The sequence below is a fragment of the Neolamprologus multifasciatus genome, chromosome 22, assembly GCF_963576455.1.
Source record: "Neolamprologus multifasciatus chromosome 22, fNeoMul1.2, whole genome shotgun sequence".
Lineage (NCBI taxonomy): Eukaryota > Metazoa > Chordata > Actinopteri > Cichliformes > Cichlidae > Neolamprologus > Neolamprologus multifasciatus.
Window position 1 is genome coordinate 27107142 of NC_140459.1, and position 17109 is coordinate 27124250.

General features: G+C 39.4%; 1 protein-coding gene and 1 long non-coding RNA gene across 5 annotated transcripts in view; both read left to right on the top strand.

Moving 5' to 3' along the window:
- Positions 1 to 17109, top strand: part of paqr7a (progestin and adipoQ receptor family member VII, a) — a 33661-nt gene that overhangs the window by 11094 nt on the left and 5458 nt on the right. For 2 of the 4 annotated variants that reach the window (XM_085148843.1, XM_085148842.1), the window contains exons 2-3: positions 10440 to 16817; positions 16930 to 17048. In XM_085148843.1, coding sequence (XP_085004969.1) covers positions 10477 to 11535 — 1059 coding nt within the window. In that variant the 5' untranslated portion in view covers positions 10440 to 10476 and the 3' untranslated portion in view covers positions 11536 to 16817; positions 16930 to 17048. Of the gene's footprint in view, positions 1 to 3413; positions 3851 to 10439; positions 16818 to 16929; positions 17049 to 17109 lie in introns of those variants that run through there. The other 2 variants (XM_085148844.1, XM_085148841.1) reach the window with 2 other exon arrangements.
- LOC146493645 (uncharacterized) lies at positions 5181 to 5830 on the top strand. The gene is made up of 2 exons (XR_014871780.1): positions 5181 to 5728; positions 5783 to 5830. It is a non-coding gene; the product is annotated as an uncharacterized LOC146493645 (long non-coding RNA).

Here is a 17109-nt window from a genome sequence, read left to right on the forward strand (position 1 = left end):
AACTATATCTATGTGTTTCCCTAACACTGTTCATATACGATGTACATACATTACTATTATACACTCAAATTTTTTATTAATTTCCTCCTCTATTTTATTTGAACTCTCTCTTCCTGTTGGTTAAAATGTTTTTGGAAAAGCAATAAATAAATCTTTGAAAAAAAAAAAACTGACGCTACTTATCAGCCAATTGGTGGCATGTATCTGACGACGTCACAGTGTAGTACCTGATCAGAATGCTTGGAATCCCGGGCTGTGAACTACTATGACCTAATGGAGAACCCAGAAAAGCGTTCAAGATTTTCAGACAGAGCAGAATCATGGTTCCATCAATTGTTTGATGTTCATTTTATGAAATACTGTGTTAGCTTTATGATCTCACTCCCACAAATAACAGAATTCAAACTATCCACAAACTGTCTCATGACTCCACAGAATATTTTCCCTAAGTACTTGAGGATCATCTAGATGTTTTTTTTTGGAAAACTTAAGGGGAGGTGTTATGACCCGGCTCGAGGCTCCAACATAAAAAAGGAGACAAATACCAGAGTGTAAGTGAGAAGAGGTTTTAGCTTAAAATGACATCCCAGGTTGGCTCAAATGGCTGTTGCCACAAAGGCAAAGACTAGTGAGCTTCCTGAAAAGCCTGCCACAGGTATGCATTTATTTATACCTTACTAGGTGTGGCCAATTAGCAACAGCTGAACACACTGAGGAGATTAGGGGCTGCAGAGGGGCGTAACACCACCTCACTCAAAAGGGTTCCTCTAGGACCCCTAAATTTATTAAGCCATAGCCAAAACTTGAGCAGTTTATTACCTGCTCTCCTGACACAAAACTAAATACTCGCATTTCTTAAGTTGGCATCTTTAAGCAAGGATGCCCCTGCATTAGGATTTAAAGTTGCCACACTGAATGCACAAAGACTAACATGTGACCAACATAAAGGGGTACAAAGGTCAAATCCAAAACGATTATTCAACCTGCTACAACACAAAATCAGAGCAGCCACGAATAATCACATTCACAAGTGATCTGTGGTTATACCACACAAACGGTCACATACCACAACAAGTTGCTGTAATATCCAAAATTCATTAAAGCAACGCTAAAAACAATAATACCCTAACTTTACATACCTACATGCCGGCAAAGTTATGTGCCATTAGCGATGTTTGTACTAACTGGGTTTTAAAGCCTTTACTTTTAAAATAAACGCCGCTATATATATATACCTGACATTAATCTTACAGAAAATGTGATACTTTTATGGATAATTAAAGTCAGTCATATATCCACAAACACAACAAGCTGAAAGTCAGTGATGCTGCCAAATATCACGGCACAAGCAGGATAAACTGCACTGTTAATGTTAGCTATGTTATATTGCTGCCTCTGTTCGGTGATGTTGAGCCAAACGGACTTTAACGTGTGTTTGAACGAGCTGACGGTTCACTCGTTAAGCTGAAAGAAAGATGCTTTAATCACATCTGTGATTAAAGCATGTGGACACACATGTGTCCACTGTAACATCTGGGAACTCTTCTTGTTTAGCACTCGTAATAACACAAACACTAAATCCTCCTTCTCTTGTGCTGTTTTGTAGCAGTGTCTACACCTGAGACTGTCACCTGTCTGGCTGTCCTGCACTCTCTCTCTCTTTCTTTCTCTCTGATTGTGGAATAAAAGTATGAACATGTATTTATAAGTTACACTCTGAATCCTGCAGCTTATCACACATTTGATTTCCATGTGTGACAACTGCAAGTGTCCAGAGTGAGGACAGACTGAGGGACCCACTGATGATCCACCAGGACAAACTAGGCAGTGTGTGAGGAAGAGGAGGAGGAAGAGCCAGCAGCAGCTGACAGATGGAGAGAATAGATAGACTGTTCCCTGTTTGTGAAGGACTGCTAGAAAAGTTTAAAATAACTAACTGTCTGTCCTGAATCAGTCTTATTAGGTAATGTTCAAATAATGTTATCATTCCAGTGTTTTCTCAGGGCCTTCAAGTTACACACTATGAAAGGCAGAAACAAGTTTAATGTTCAGAAACCTAAAGTATGTATCAGCAGCAGAATGGAGCTAAAAATAAATGTTTGTTTCAGTTCTATGAAGCTTTGAGTATTTTGGATTAGTAGCAGTGCTGTGTTTGTTGCATCATATTGCTGTAATTGTTTATATGCTTTATGTATTCTGAGGTAAGTTGATCTATAGTGTTACATCATACTTAAACCACAAAGGAGCTCATTTCAGTATTCCAGTCAAAGACTCTTGGTTATAGAAAACTTTAGCAATTTTCTTTAGCAACTGAATTGAATTTAAAAAAAAAACACACACACAATGGCCTTCGCTCAGTGTTTTTACAGTGTTTCAACCACTTTTTTAACAGTACACAACATCATTAAATCTCACAGTTTACAAAAAGACTTGTAAAACCTGCTCATTTTCTTGCCAAAGATTTTATAAGAAAATAGATATCTCGAAGCCATAAAACCAGGGCGTATATTAATATAGGGTGTGTCCTTTTAGTTTTATTTTCCTCATAGTTTCCAGAGAAATTTGTTTTTAGGATGAACTTTGTTTTTTCTGACAAAGTGTGTTAATCACATTTTTTTTAATGTGAGAACTTTTTTTTTGGTCAAAATGACTACAATAATAAAAACACGTTTGTACAAGCCTCACTGTTCAAATCATACTTAAGTGGTGTGGTCATAGAGTGAATGCCAGGTTATGTAATCCTGTCTGTGTAAACTCTAAATCTCCGGAGCAAAGTCAATGATAACGAATGTTCCAGAAAAATCACCCCGAGGCAGTCTAAGCACCTTCCTCTGCCCTTCCCTCAAACAAATGAACTGATTTAGCATCTGTCCGGGACTTCTGAGACTGAATTAAATGTCTGGAAAGGTACTCTTGTGATTCAAGTTTATTTCTAATGTTCCTCCCAAATGTAGAGTAAGACATATTCCTAATAAGCTCATGAGAAAACAGCTTCTAAAAATATTTATCTATAACATATTCTTGTGCACGTGTGTCAGGCTTAAGGCAACGCACTTCGGAGACTTTCTTTCGCCTACTTCGTTTTAATGTTTTTAGAAAACCACCTTCTTCCTCAACATCATCCGGTGTCAGAAAAATAAGAGCACGGACTCACCTTCCGTATACCTTTTCTCAAAATAAAACTGTAACCGACATTAAGTTTAACAACCATCCCAGACAATTAAGAATCTCGAATGCAACGAAAGATAGGATAGAATAGCTTCCAATGAGTTTTTTTAAATTTAATAATACAGAAAAAGCAAATCGTCGTATTTCTAGCAATTATTATTAGATTTGACTTGTATATATCAGTAGTTTGTTTTTTTTTTACAGTACTTAGTTTTTAGAGCACATGTTCTATACTTTTGGAAGTACCCCTTATATGCCTCTTTGTAACTAAAACAAAGTCATTCTCCTGCTCAAGAGACTAGCTTTCATGTGTGAAAACTGGAAAGGTGTTGAAGACAGTGTGTTGGTTTTACATTCATTAGGGTTATTTACTGGACTCTATAAGGTTCCGTTGTTAGTTCAGTGTTGGGGGTGTTTGGGGAGGGATTAAATTTTATTATGTATGTATTTATTTATTTGCAACGGAAACAAAACTATACTGCTAACAGGAATAACAACGACGTATGACTGAAAAATAACGCTTTTAATTGGGTGGGGTAAAAGACTAAACTTCCGGCCGCATTTCCAGCGCCTCGACGGTCTTCAGAAGAGCGATTCAATCTGTTGAACGTACTGTCGGCAGGCGGAGGAGGAAGGAGCGGTCGTTTTCCCGGCGGACATCGACAAAATCTCAGGTTGGCAGGTGAGACATTCATCCATTTATGACTTCATGGGTAGTTGAACACTAAACAGACCGCTAATGTTACGGACACATTAAGTCGAATAAGTCTCCTTTTTTACTTTTAAAGAAACTGTTTTGGGATGTTTCTCCCCCAAGACTCTGCAGGTAGCATACACACGATTATCTGGTAAATCGACACAAACTTTAGCGAGAGAAGTTTGATATTCAAAAGGCTGTAGCATGCTTTTAAAAATGGGAGGGGGGCTTTTGTAGGCACGATAACTGGTGTGAGGTGCTGCGTTTTTCTCGATGTCGCGTTCTTATTCTACAATAGCCTGCCACTGCAAATTAATATACAAAACTTTAAAAAAAAAAAATCCTTCCTTTGCTGAATACAGGACCGGAAGAGGAGGCTGGAGAACCGAGCTCAGGACCGGTTCTAGCCTGCTACAGTCTAAGTGAGGGCGGCCAGTTACAAAGAATAAACGCAACTTGGGCCAGACATTAACATAAACAGCTGATTAGTTACCCACGGGTTGCAGGGTTTGAGTCTTTTCTCTGAGATCTGTTCACATGATTTCTGTAAAAAATCACCACAACAAAATTCACCTGCCAATCCAGCAGGACAGCAGAGTAGCACCTTGGTCACACACTGCACCCCAACAGTGTACTGAGTGAGATAAGGGGATCTTTAACCTTTCATCATCTTTCCATTGGTTCCCCTCTTGAAGCCCATTACAACTTTTGCTTCTTCTAGATAGGACTTGTGGACCAAATGTTTTATTTGTTGCATCATCTTGGCTCAAGCTGAAATAGCCTGAAAGAGAGGATAAAGCACACAGCTGCAAACGAAAGGGGCGCGCTTTGTTTGTAACACAAGGGGGGGAAAGCTGACGGGTTTATATGACGATTTTTGTTGATACTTCCGAGGTACAGCAGTCTCTGCAGGAATCAAGAGCTGTAAGAGCCGCACAGTTCATCCAAACATAGAGACACAAACTCTCTCTAAAACCCATACAACAAACCCTGCCCTCACTCTTCTTGGCATGTGTCAAAATGCATTACTGTGAGTACTCTTTAAACAGGTCCCTCGCAGTCAGTAAACAGCAAGATAATCACTTGAGAGCAAAATAACTGCTCTAATTGAACAACTTAGTCAATGCACATGCACGAGCACACATGAAGTGGCCAGCTTCTCTCAGAGCTCTGCAGCCAATCATTAAAGATGTAAATAAGAGAAAAATGTTTCTGGTTTTTTGGAGGGGAGTGGGGTAATGACTAAAACACCCTCAGCATAGATATATTGTCTTGTTACGCCGCGTTTAGCTTAAGGTGAGAAGATGAGAGAGCATTAGGACATAGCTTAACAACACAAAACTGCTCCTACAGGTAGAGTGGAACTACTCTACCTGTCAGTGACTCTATGACATCTGCATGAGGTAAAGCAGGCTCTATGTTTGAGTGTTTCTACAAGCATCAGGACTGTCTATTACCTTAAAAGTGTAGTGGTTATAGATTTGCCTAACACGTGTAAACAAATCCCTGGGAGTGTTGTGTCAGCAAGGGCATCCAGCACAAATGTGTGACAAATCAATTATTTAGATCCATCTACCAATGTTCCCTCTAAGCTGCGTGCGTGCGCAATTGCGCACGGCTGGCACGGTCTCTGCGCACAGAAAATCTGCGTTGCGCACAAAAAAAATCTAACCTGAATTGAAATTAAAATTAACATTTTAACAATTCTGTTTTGCAGTGTTAGTCAGTAAGTGACTGGCTGTTTCAGCTGCTGGAACGATTAGAACGATACCACCTTATCCCATAGTCCAGCCAATAATGCGATTCACATTCGTATATACGCAGCTAATCAACGTCGTTGACAGGCTATGACAGCGTCCTTATGTGCCGACACTGGTGTTTTAGCTAGCAAAATGGCGTGGCTGATGTGGAGTAAAGCCATTAATGACAACGTGTACAACCATTGGAGATGTGAGCAGGACCGACGGACAATTGACGGACAAAGTGTGGACTTTATACCAGTTTTTAAATTGTGTTGATAGGCCACGTAAAACCAGAGTTATGATAAAAAAAATATGCAATGTTTGGTTTTCTTCCTGAATACTATCGTTGTTTATATTTACTGCGGGAAGAAACGGTAAAAACAGCGTTTTATAAGGAAAAACGCTCGAAAGCACTCTCCGCCAAAAAAAAACCCCACCCTTCCTATTGGTGGAAAAATGTACCATGTCGACCAATCAAAAAGATATGGCAAGTTGTTAGAAACGGGGGGAAGTTTTAGGAGTGACGGCGGTGTTTTGAGATGTAGAGATTTGCGACGTTTAGCGCAAATCTTGTGTAGTTAGTGTGTAGTGTAGTCAATAGTTTTTGTTGTGTGTGTCAGAACAATGAGGCGACTGCTGAATGTTACAGGTGTTACAGCAGTGATACATCTCCTGTTGTCAGGCCTGCAGGTATCAGGCTGTTGTTCTACTTTATCTCATAGTGGACAAAAATTATTTTTTGGAGTGGCCAAATAATTTGTGTGGCATCAAATTTGATGCAGAACACCTGATTTTTCTGTAAATAGTTTGAAATGTTTATTTAAAAAAGGCCTTGGCTGCATTTTTTATGTAAACAGCTGCAAAAAACTTTGTTGTTTGCATAACTCAGTTTACTTTTTTGAAGAAGTAACTATAAGGGCTCGCAAAATCGCTAGCCTGACGTCCCGGGCTAGCGATTTTTCCAGTCGGGCTACCAAAATCTATCTCTGCCCTGCCCCTCGGGCTATCATAGGAAGGAAAAATATATGTCAATGCTTTTGCATTCTTTCGGCAATGTAGCTGGGTAATTATGTCATTGGCATCGGTGAGCCAGAATTTACACTTGTTTTTTGCTTTCACTTTGCAATCACGCGAACTGTGCATAGAGAGCGACAGCACTGATGGTGAGTGACGATCCATTTTCGCACCAATTCCTCTGACATCGTCTTATCAATCGTTAGCTTACTATGCAAACATGACAAGTGAAATCTCCCGCAGCAAGCTTAAACATGTGAGAGAGTTGACAGCCAAAGAAAAGCTTACCACAAAACGAAAAGTTATGACAAATCAGACTATAAGGCAAGACTATAAATGCAGCTTTATGGTTTCATGGACAAAAGAATTTCTGCTGGCTGCAATATGATGAGCTAAATAACCAGGGCTGCACATAAGTGGTCCGCAGGTGCGCATTCACTGTCAAAATAAAAAGAGCGCACAAGATAGAAGCTGCAACGCGTGTTTGCGTACATAAGATTTTCTGGAGGAGGACAGGACATTTGTTTTAGAAACTCTTAAAGATGTCGAAGAAGCCCTTAAGCAGTTACTTTGGTGTTCCTCCACCTCCAAAGAAATAGTCAGAAGGAGTCCGAACCACAAAAGAAGCGCGTATTCTCGGAAAAGTGGTTGCAGGAGGGTGAGCTGGCTTTTAAACAAAGATGAACGCACTGAGATGTGGCTGCAGCATTGTGCGTGAAAAATCCCACTCTAGCGGACAAAAACACTGCCTTTTATATGGACGCAACGCGCGTTGACGTTGCAACTTCTTATCTGGTGCGACGTCTTTTATTTTGACAGCGATGCACACATGCGGACCACTCTTTGTGCACCCGTGTAAATAACATAATGTTCTGCCGGGTGTGTTGTTTGGTTTTCCCTCGATTTCTGAGTCGACAAGCGCCTTTGTTACTGGGACCAGTAATTTTAAGAAAGGCCCCATTAGAACCATGAGAAATGCAAGAAATGCATTAGTGCTCAGTCTGCAATATCTTTCCCAGAACAAACACCAATTGCAAATAACATACTAAAAAGAAACCTGAAAAATCTGTTTTAGACCAGCGTACTATGTTGCAAAGATGGAACTACCACTGGCAAAATTTAGCAGTCTTGCAACTTAAAAAGCAAATGGCCACGATCTTGGTTCACTTGCCTCTTACCGGTGACTTCAGTGGAAATTTCAAATTCAGGATTGACACAGACTGATTCATGTCCTACACAGTTCTTACAAGTTCATAGAAATGTCTGTTCAATTAGAACAAGTATTTTGAGTTGATGATTGTAATTTTTATACAATGTTTGTAATTTGTTTTTCAACAATTTTTTGATTAATGTTTGTGTTCCTTTACAATATTATACTTTAATGTATAATACTGTAACGGAAACAAAACAGGAAACAAAAACATCAATCAAAAAATTGCTCTCTTTTTTATTCGGGCTACTAAATTATTTTGGGCTACACCAAAACTGAAGAGTCCCTGCCGAAGGGCTACAGGGATTTTGAAATTTTGCGAGCAGAACTATATAATTAATTGCCCAACATTGTCATTATACTGTATTTTGCAGACAGACAGTTATAGGACTCTCTTCCAGACCCATAATACAAGTCAGAGCTTTTTTAGAAAAAAAGAAAAGAAAGTTGTGTTTTTTCAAAATGGAGTTCAAGTTATTTTTACTTCCAATAGTGTTAACATACTACACAGGTCATGAACAAGATTTTTTTTTTTCATTGTAAGTGGGCTAAAGCAGTTAATTAAAAGTAGTCTAACAGAAATGTAAATGCTGTTATTTGATTATTTTAATAAACCATGTAACTTGGATGGATTAGATGCTGGCGTGACCACAGTGCACACATCTGCTGTCGCTCACAGTGGTCCAAGGGATCGCTCAGGGAGTTTGTGTGTTCGCTCAGACACATGAAAAATTAGAGGGAACATTGCCCATCCTACTATGGATGACCCCTTGCAAATAAGGGAGCAGCTAACTGAAGCTTTTACAAGTAGAGGGCCTGTGCTTGTTGCCTTTCCCTGGCTTCATAGTAGACGTTCCAAGAGACACAGTGGTTTGTTTCTTTAAACCTCTGGGACTTTGGAGAACGTTAGCAACAAAAGGATGGGGAGTGGGAGATGTTAGAGACCTGCTGTAATCTACTCAACAATAGACGGATGCTCATAAACTTATAATTAAGTTTATAGATGAAATAGATGAAACACTGAAGCTGGAGGAGAAAATAAGTCATAGGCATTGACTTGTAGTCGAGGAAGACTTAAATAAAAGGAGAAGGGCTCCTGTTGACCAAAGAAGTAAAAAGAGATAGATGCCATGCTGTTCTTTGCTGGCCCTTATCTCCTGAACTGAAGTCGGCACACTCCAAAACATGTTTACACTTCCGGAAGCATTTCTAGATGTTTATACTCAAAAACAATCATGAACATGCTCATTTATACCAATATTGTTACAATTACTCAGTGTCAGCAGATTAGACATGCAGCTCTCCCGTCTATGAGCCGCTGCCAAGAGCTGGCTGAACAGCAAAAACTTTTTCTAGGCTAACATTATGGAAGCTAATATTAGGCACGAGCATCATAAAAATCCCACTTTCTCCTGATAAACAGCTAGACTACATTCTCCCGTCATGTGAGAATTTATTCGTTCAGTATCAGAGTTCAACAATTTGATATCATAACACCAGTGAACAAAAGCTAACTGCTGTGTGTGTTTTTTATATGTGAAGTATGACCCTGCGTGTGTGTGTGTGTGTGTGTGTATATATATATATATATATATATATATATATATATATATATATCTCACACTAGAGGTGCAACGATACTCGTATCGATATTGAACCGTTCGATACAGTGCTTTCGGTTCGGTACGCATATGTATCGAACAATACAAATTTTTAATTTATTTTATCAACTTTTTTTTCTGATGATGCTATCTGTGTTGAGAGCTCAGTGGATCTGCGTTCGACTACTCCGCCTAGGCTGCACTGTCGAGCGCAGATCCACCGAGCGCAGCGCAAGCTAGCAAGACAGAAGCTATGCTCAGCTATGAGCTATGCCCCACCCTCATTCAGATCTGGCCTTTGGAACTATTTTGGTCTTCATGTGAAGTATGACCCTGAAGGTAATGGACAAAAGTAAAACAGTATGTCGGATGTGCCACGCAATGCTCAATTACATGGGTGGGAACTACTGCGTTAGCGCAGTTAGCTCGTTAATGTGTTGACGCCGTCCAGCCCACGCACGGGGCGATCCGCGGTAGCTCGTTAACGGAGATTTGCCGTGTTGTGGCGTTAACGTCATTTCAGATTAACGCTGACAGCACTAGTGGGAACACAACGAATATGACTGCACATTTACGCCGACATCATCCTAGTGCAAAGACAAGTGGAAGCATGTATGGTATGTATGTTATGTAATGTTTGGTATGTATGGTATGTATGTTATGGTATGTATGGTATGTATGTTATGGTATGTATGGTATGTATGTTATGGTATGTATGGTATGTATGTTATGGTATGTATGGTATGTATGTTATGTAATGTTTGGTATGTATGTTATGTAATGTTTGGTATGTATGGAATGTATGGTATTGTAATATTATACTTTACATCAGAAGAACTGCCTAACTGTGCTTTCTGCTTTAAATCCACAAAAGATCTATTCAAACAATCCCTGGAATCATCCCAACAGCCTGCTTTGCCAATGTATATCACTGTTGTTGGAGCATAATGAAATGGTTGAGAATAAAACAAATTTGTGGGTTTTAACTCTTAAAAACTTATCTGCAGGAACTACCCAGTGTGCATCAGCCAGCTACTGACAATCATGGCAACCACTGTGATGGAGAGCATCGGCCGAGTGTTCATCAGTCTGCAGCAGATCCGGCAGTTTCCCCAGTTGCTGACTGACACTGCACCCTCCATGCCCGGCACCGTCAGAGACACCGAGGTTCCCTCCTACTTCCGGGAACGCTACGTCTGCACCGGCTATCGTCCGCTCAACCAAAACTGGCGCTACTACTTCCTGTCCTTGTTTCAGCGCCACAATGAAACCTTAAACATTTGGACTCACCTGGTGGCATTTTTAGTGTTGCTGATTAAATTGTGCCAGCTTACTGAGACTGTGGACTTTATCAGTGACCGTCATTCGTGGCCCCTGCTCATCCTCGTCCTGTCCTCTTTGACCTACTCTGCATTCAGTGTTGTAGCTCACTTACTGGGAGGAAAGTCTGACCTTGCTCATTATTGCTTCTACTTTCTGGACTACGTAGGGGTAGCGCAGTATCAGTACGGCAGCGCTGTAGTCCACTTTTACTATGCTGTTGATGAAAGCGTCCATGGACTGGTGAGTGGTATCTTCATGCCCACCACCACAATCCTCAGCTGCCTTTCATGTTTGGGATGCTGCTACGGCAAATACTGCAACCACAGCCTACCAACGTGGGTGCGTAAGGTGTGCCAGGTGGTGCCTTCAGCACTCGCCTATTCCTGGGACATCAGTCCAGTGGCCAAGAGACTGTTCTTCTGGTCCAGCAGTGATCCAGCCATCATCTACCACTTTGGCCAGGTGGCGTTCTTCCTCAGCTGTGCCTTCTTCTTCACCTGCCCTTTGCTGGAGCGCTGTTTCCCCGGGCGGTGCGATTTTGTGGGACAGAGTCATCAAATCTTCCACGTTTTCTTATCTTGCTGCACCCTGTGTCAGATCCACGCCTCCTACCTGGACTTTGTGGGCCGCAGGAAGTTGTACTCAAGTCTGCACGGAAGTGGTGATGCTGTTATATTTGTGGGGCTGTATGTGGTCACTTTGATTATGTGTGTTGGAATTGCTGCTTTAATGTTGAGGAAAGTGAAACAAGTGCTGGACTTCAAATTAAAGTCCAAATAATCATACAAGCCTTCCTTTAGTGTCACTCCTTTCATAGAAAGGGAACTGATTATTTTTGCAGCATAATAAATAAATAAATAGGTAGCAAATTGCAAGAGGGATAAACAGTGATATTAGAATTTTTATATTCTTATGGATTATTTCTGAATAACACAGAATTTTCATGTATTAACAAAGCCTGGTGCTTTATTTAAAAGAGTACAATTCTGTAAGTTTAGGAAGAGCATTAAAAGTAAAAAATGATTGCCTACATGTTATTCTGTCAATTTACAGTAGTGTTATTTAAACAGATGATATGTACTTTGTTAAATTGTCATGTTGTAAGGATATTTTTGTAGCAATGTCTGGAGAGGATTTTGTGCAATGTGCAAGTAATTATTTTGCAAATTGCAAATTCAGGTGCAAATAATGTGCAAAATAATGCCCCCTAACATAATTCCTGTTTAAACACTACAGTAAAACTAAGTCATATTATAATATAGTTTTGCCAGAGAGCTGCAGTATTTCAGACCTTCACTTTGTGCCTTGGTAGGCTTTTTTTCTTTAGTTACCTTGAAGGCTGAGTTTTCCTTGAAGGTTACTCCATCAAATAATAGCACAGTGTGCGGAGTCTTCGAAGGTTTCTGCATGTAGGCTTTAAAGCTCTGAGGACACACTGGAATGTTGATGTCGACTGCCAGTCTAAGATTTAAACCTCATTTTTTGTTGCTGTGCCATCACAAGTTTCAGCATCATAGCACTTTGGAATATGTATTTAATGTATTTAAGCGAGCTAGATTTTTTTTTGTATAAGGGATTTAATATATAATGAAAATCATTTTCGGTTCAGTTTTGTTTTTTCCTTTTGTTTTTGTACCCTTGTATTCTTCAGGTATATACCTTTACTGTAACCACTACTGGCAGTGATTAAGCGTGCCTTTAGAATGTTAAAGAAATGATTATGAATGTCACATAAGTGCAAAGCAAGGGAGGTTTTTGCTGGTGTTTGTGGGAGATGATAATGCTACTGACCAAGAGGAAAACTAGTGGGATTAGTCAAATAAGCATCTCTGGAGGCAGAAATAGTCAATTTTTGTTCTGTATGTAACAATGTGAAATGTCTTTCATGTATTAAACCCTTTCTCTATTCATTGAGTGAATTTGTAACAATACTTGCACAACCACAGAAGCCATAACAGTGCTTTTTTTAATGCGGGTGTTAGGTAATATGCTGCTCAGCTCCAGGGTCGTAGTAATCTTGCCACAGCTTAAAGTATTAACAATGAGCAATACAAAATGAGGGTACCTGTTGGTATTGCTGCTAGAAACAAAGAGGATAAGTATAATGTCATATACTTGCATTTATATAATGCTTTTGTAATTTTATTGGTCACTCAGTCATATTTCTTGTGATATTGTAAATTAGCCTGAATCAAACATCATCGTAGCTCATATGTCAGACGCAGCAGACATTTTCAGTGCCCAGAGATGTGTAGTTGTTGCAAAGTGTTTTTCATGACATGAGCAACAAACCCAAAACTCACCAAGTGAACTCATAATAACCAAAAATTAAAATCACGTTAGCTAGGCAACACAGTTTACCTCTTTACCTTATGTAAACCAGCTTGTGACTGACTATGTATAGGCCTGTCAGTTCACATTCAGTTAGTCTAGCCAGTACTAACAGCTTAAGCCAGCAAATCTAATAGTCAACATGAACACACAGGATTTGATAAAGCTCACAGTTCCCACCACTTGCTTGTTTACACAGCTAAATGGCTCCATATAAGACCAATACTCAATAAATGATTCCATAATCCTGAAAACAAACAAAAGAAAGTGTTCCTACAGAAAAACAAGAAAGGCTCCTCTTGGTTATCTCAGTGACATGACATTGCCAGTACTATAAAAGTCATAGAAAATAAGCACAAAATAATATGCTTTGGTATATGAAATTAATATTTCTGAGACAAATGATGAGTAAGAAAGCATGTAATAAACACACTGGTCCACCATGTCCTTTTCACGTTTTGGAGAGACAAAGTTACAGTAAGCTGCAGTAACAGCAGAGGGAAACATTTTATTTCAAGCCCTTGATTTATGTCCGTGTACACACTTTTCTGGATTTACGGCCTCAGTTGTGAGGTTCGCATCACAGTGAATACAAAATGATGTTTATTTTGAATTTTTTTTTCTTATTAGAATCAAACAGCATGATAAAGCTCAGTCTGATTCAGGCCAGGCCTGTCTTGTGATTGACAGTTTGCTACCATATGAGTATGTACTAGCAAAAATGGTGATAATACTGACCCACAGTGTTATTATGCACTATTGCACAGACTCCGCCATGATTGAAATGACAGTAAAGCTGAATTGAAATTACACATCATTTCACTGCTAAAAAATTTTTTTTAAAGCATTAAATTGAGGATTTGTAGTTTTGAAAAGTAATTTGTCAGGTTGCGCAACTGAGATAACATCTTTCTGCCAATAGTTTCTTAACACTTTATGCAACTGATTTTTTCTTACTTTGTATCTATTATATGTACATATATACAGTATCTCACAAAAGTAAGTAAACCGCTCACATTTTTGTAAATATTTTATTGTATCGTTTCATGGGAGAACATTGAAGATATGACACTTTGATACAATACAATACAATAGTCAGTGTACAGCTTGTATAAGTCTAAATTTGCCATCCCCTTTAAATAACTCACCACACAGCTGCTGGCAACAAAAGTGAGTACACCCCTAAGTGAAAATGTCCAAATTGTGCCCAATTAGCCATTTCTCTTCCTGGTGTCATGTGACTTATTAGTGTTACAAGATCTCAGGTGCAAATTGGGAGAAGGTGTGTTGAATTTGGTGTTATTTCTCTCACACTCTCTCATACTGGTCACTGGAAGTCTAACATGGCACATCATGGCAAAGATTTCTCTGAGGATCTGAAAAAAAAAAGAAAATTTTTTACTCTATATAAAGATGGCCTGGGTTATAAGAAGTAGTGATGGGTCGTTCGCGAACGAAATGGCTCTTAGAGCCGAATCTTTGAAGTGAACGATGCGAGCCGGCTCCTTATTCAGGGTTTTTTTTTTTTTCTTTCTCTCACCCTCTCTCTCGCCCTTTTTTCCGCTAAACTCCGCATGCGCGGCCTGTACTTTGCGCTGGGCAGAGGGGGGAGGGGCGTTAGTTACACTCGCAGTAGCACAGGAACAGAGCCAGAGAGAAAGAGAGCGAGGGACAACAACGTCACATTAGAAAGGTATAGTAATCATCCACTATTTTCAGTTGCAGATGATAAAGGATTCAGAAATCATGCAGGCCCATATGACAGAGAATGTGCATCTTCTTTTTGTTTTAATATTTTAATTTATATTTAATTGTGTTGTGGTTTGCAGTGTTTTGTGTTGTTTCACATTAAATTTATTTAAAAGGAAAAAGCTGAAAATTTAAATAGTTAAAATTTGAAATGTGAATAGTTGTTCTTTGTATTATATGATTTAATTATTACATTTTATGTGGAGTGAATAAATAAAGTATATATATGGTGGCCCTTAGAGAAAAAGCACGTACAAACTCCAAAACACGTACAAACTCAGAAGCACGTACAAACTCCAAAACACGTACAAACTCCTAAGCATGTACAAACTCCAAAACACGTACAAACTCCTAAGCACGTACAAACTCCAAAACACGTACAAACTCCTAAGCACGTACAAACTCCAAAACACGTCCAAACTCATAAGCACGTACAAACTCCAAAACACGTAAAAACTCAGAAGCACGTACAAACTCCAAAACACATAAAAACTCAGAAGCATGTACAAACTACAAAACACGTAAAAACTCAGAAGCACGTACAAACTCAGAATCATGTACAAAAGACAACAGAAGTGCTCCAGGATGCTAGGGCGCAGTGTTGAGCTTTTGTTACCTAGTGGCTACACAAGCCAGGAAGTATCAACAACCGGATTTGGTGTGTGGTAGTAACAGGTAAATTAATTTTTTTTTAAATTATTTGAATAAATATGAGTGCTTGTCTATAAATACACAAACAATACACACATGCTTTCAATTGTGTAATTTAAGTGATCTGGGTAGCTCTGTTTTGGAAGTTCAGTTAACGCTAGAAATGTGTTTTGGAGTTTGTATGTGCTTTTTGGAGTTTGTATATGCTTTAGAGTTTGTACATGCTTTGTCTCTAGGGGCCATATATAAACATATATAAATAAAACCACTTTTTTTACATTAGTAATTCCTTTTGTGCATAATTTTATATTATTGTTAATAATAAATTAATTAAAGCAACAAAACAACCTGAAGAGCCGGTTCGGAGCCGAAAGAGCCGGCTCTTTTTAGTGAGCCGAGCCAAAAGAGCCGGATCTCTAAAAAGAGCCGGAAATCCCATCACTACCATCTGGGTCTGCTTGCTGCTGGCATTCTGCCAGAGCCCCAGCAACAAGACTGCCTCCCAGCAACAAGACCGCCTCCCAGCAACAAGACCGCCTCCCAGCAACGAGACTGCCTGTCAGCCTTGCAAGGTACCCAATTTTCCAATTACTCTATAACAAAACTGTTGTGGGCAACAAGACTGTCTCCTAGGTTTGCAAGCCAATCACTTTGCCAAATGTTCTTGTAAGATTTGTTTGCAAAGTTTAAGGTGTTAAGTAGGAGCTGTGAACATCTGGGTTTGCTTGCTGCTGGCATTCTACCAGCGCCCCAGCAACAACACTGCCTCCCAGCTTTGCAAGGTAATTACTTTCCCAATTACTGTACACCAAAACGGAGTAACTGTCGTCAACAAATCTGCCTCCCAACTTTCAAGGTAATCACTTTCCCAATTACAATATACAAACTGTTATGGAACTTTACTTAACAAAGCCTTAAGACCGGGTAGTGACACTATCAATATGTCTGTTTAAAGAGAAGAGAGATTTTCTTTGTTCTTGTAGTCATCTTGTGTATCAGAGGGTTAAAATAAAAAATTGCTGGTATACATCAGAATTTTTGATTCATTTGCTGTTTGTCCATTTACTTCAGTGTAAAGTCTTTTGGCTACCAATGCAGCTACCTGGTTATTATGATTGACTTAAAATGAAAGCTGGGTCTGATCACATGCTTGAAATGCCAACAATTAATATTCTGTTTTTCTGCTTACATTCTACCAGATGCCGAGAAAAAATAAAAGATCCCAGGCACAAAAGAAGCGCTGGAAGCCACTTGACCTGGTCGATCCTGCTGTCCCAATGCTCACTGGCCACAACCAAGATGAGGCAGTCAGTAGTTTTCCATCTGACCAGGTAGGTAGCAGGACCAGGTTTTAGAGTGACTAAAACACTGTTTTTACATACATGTAGTTAGAATAACCTCCTATATATGTGACTGTTTCTAATCACTTTTTGTTGAATTAAGACTGAAACGCTGAGGATGCTGGAGATTCAGAGAGAAAACAATAGGCTTAGAGAGAGTATATCACATATTATGAGCACACCTGGAAGAGTCGACAACTGGAATTTCTATGAAAAGAAAAGGTCAGTTAAGTTTTGTAATAACTGTGTCAGAACAATAGGGTTTTCAAAGAAATAAGGCGGC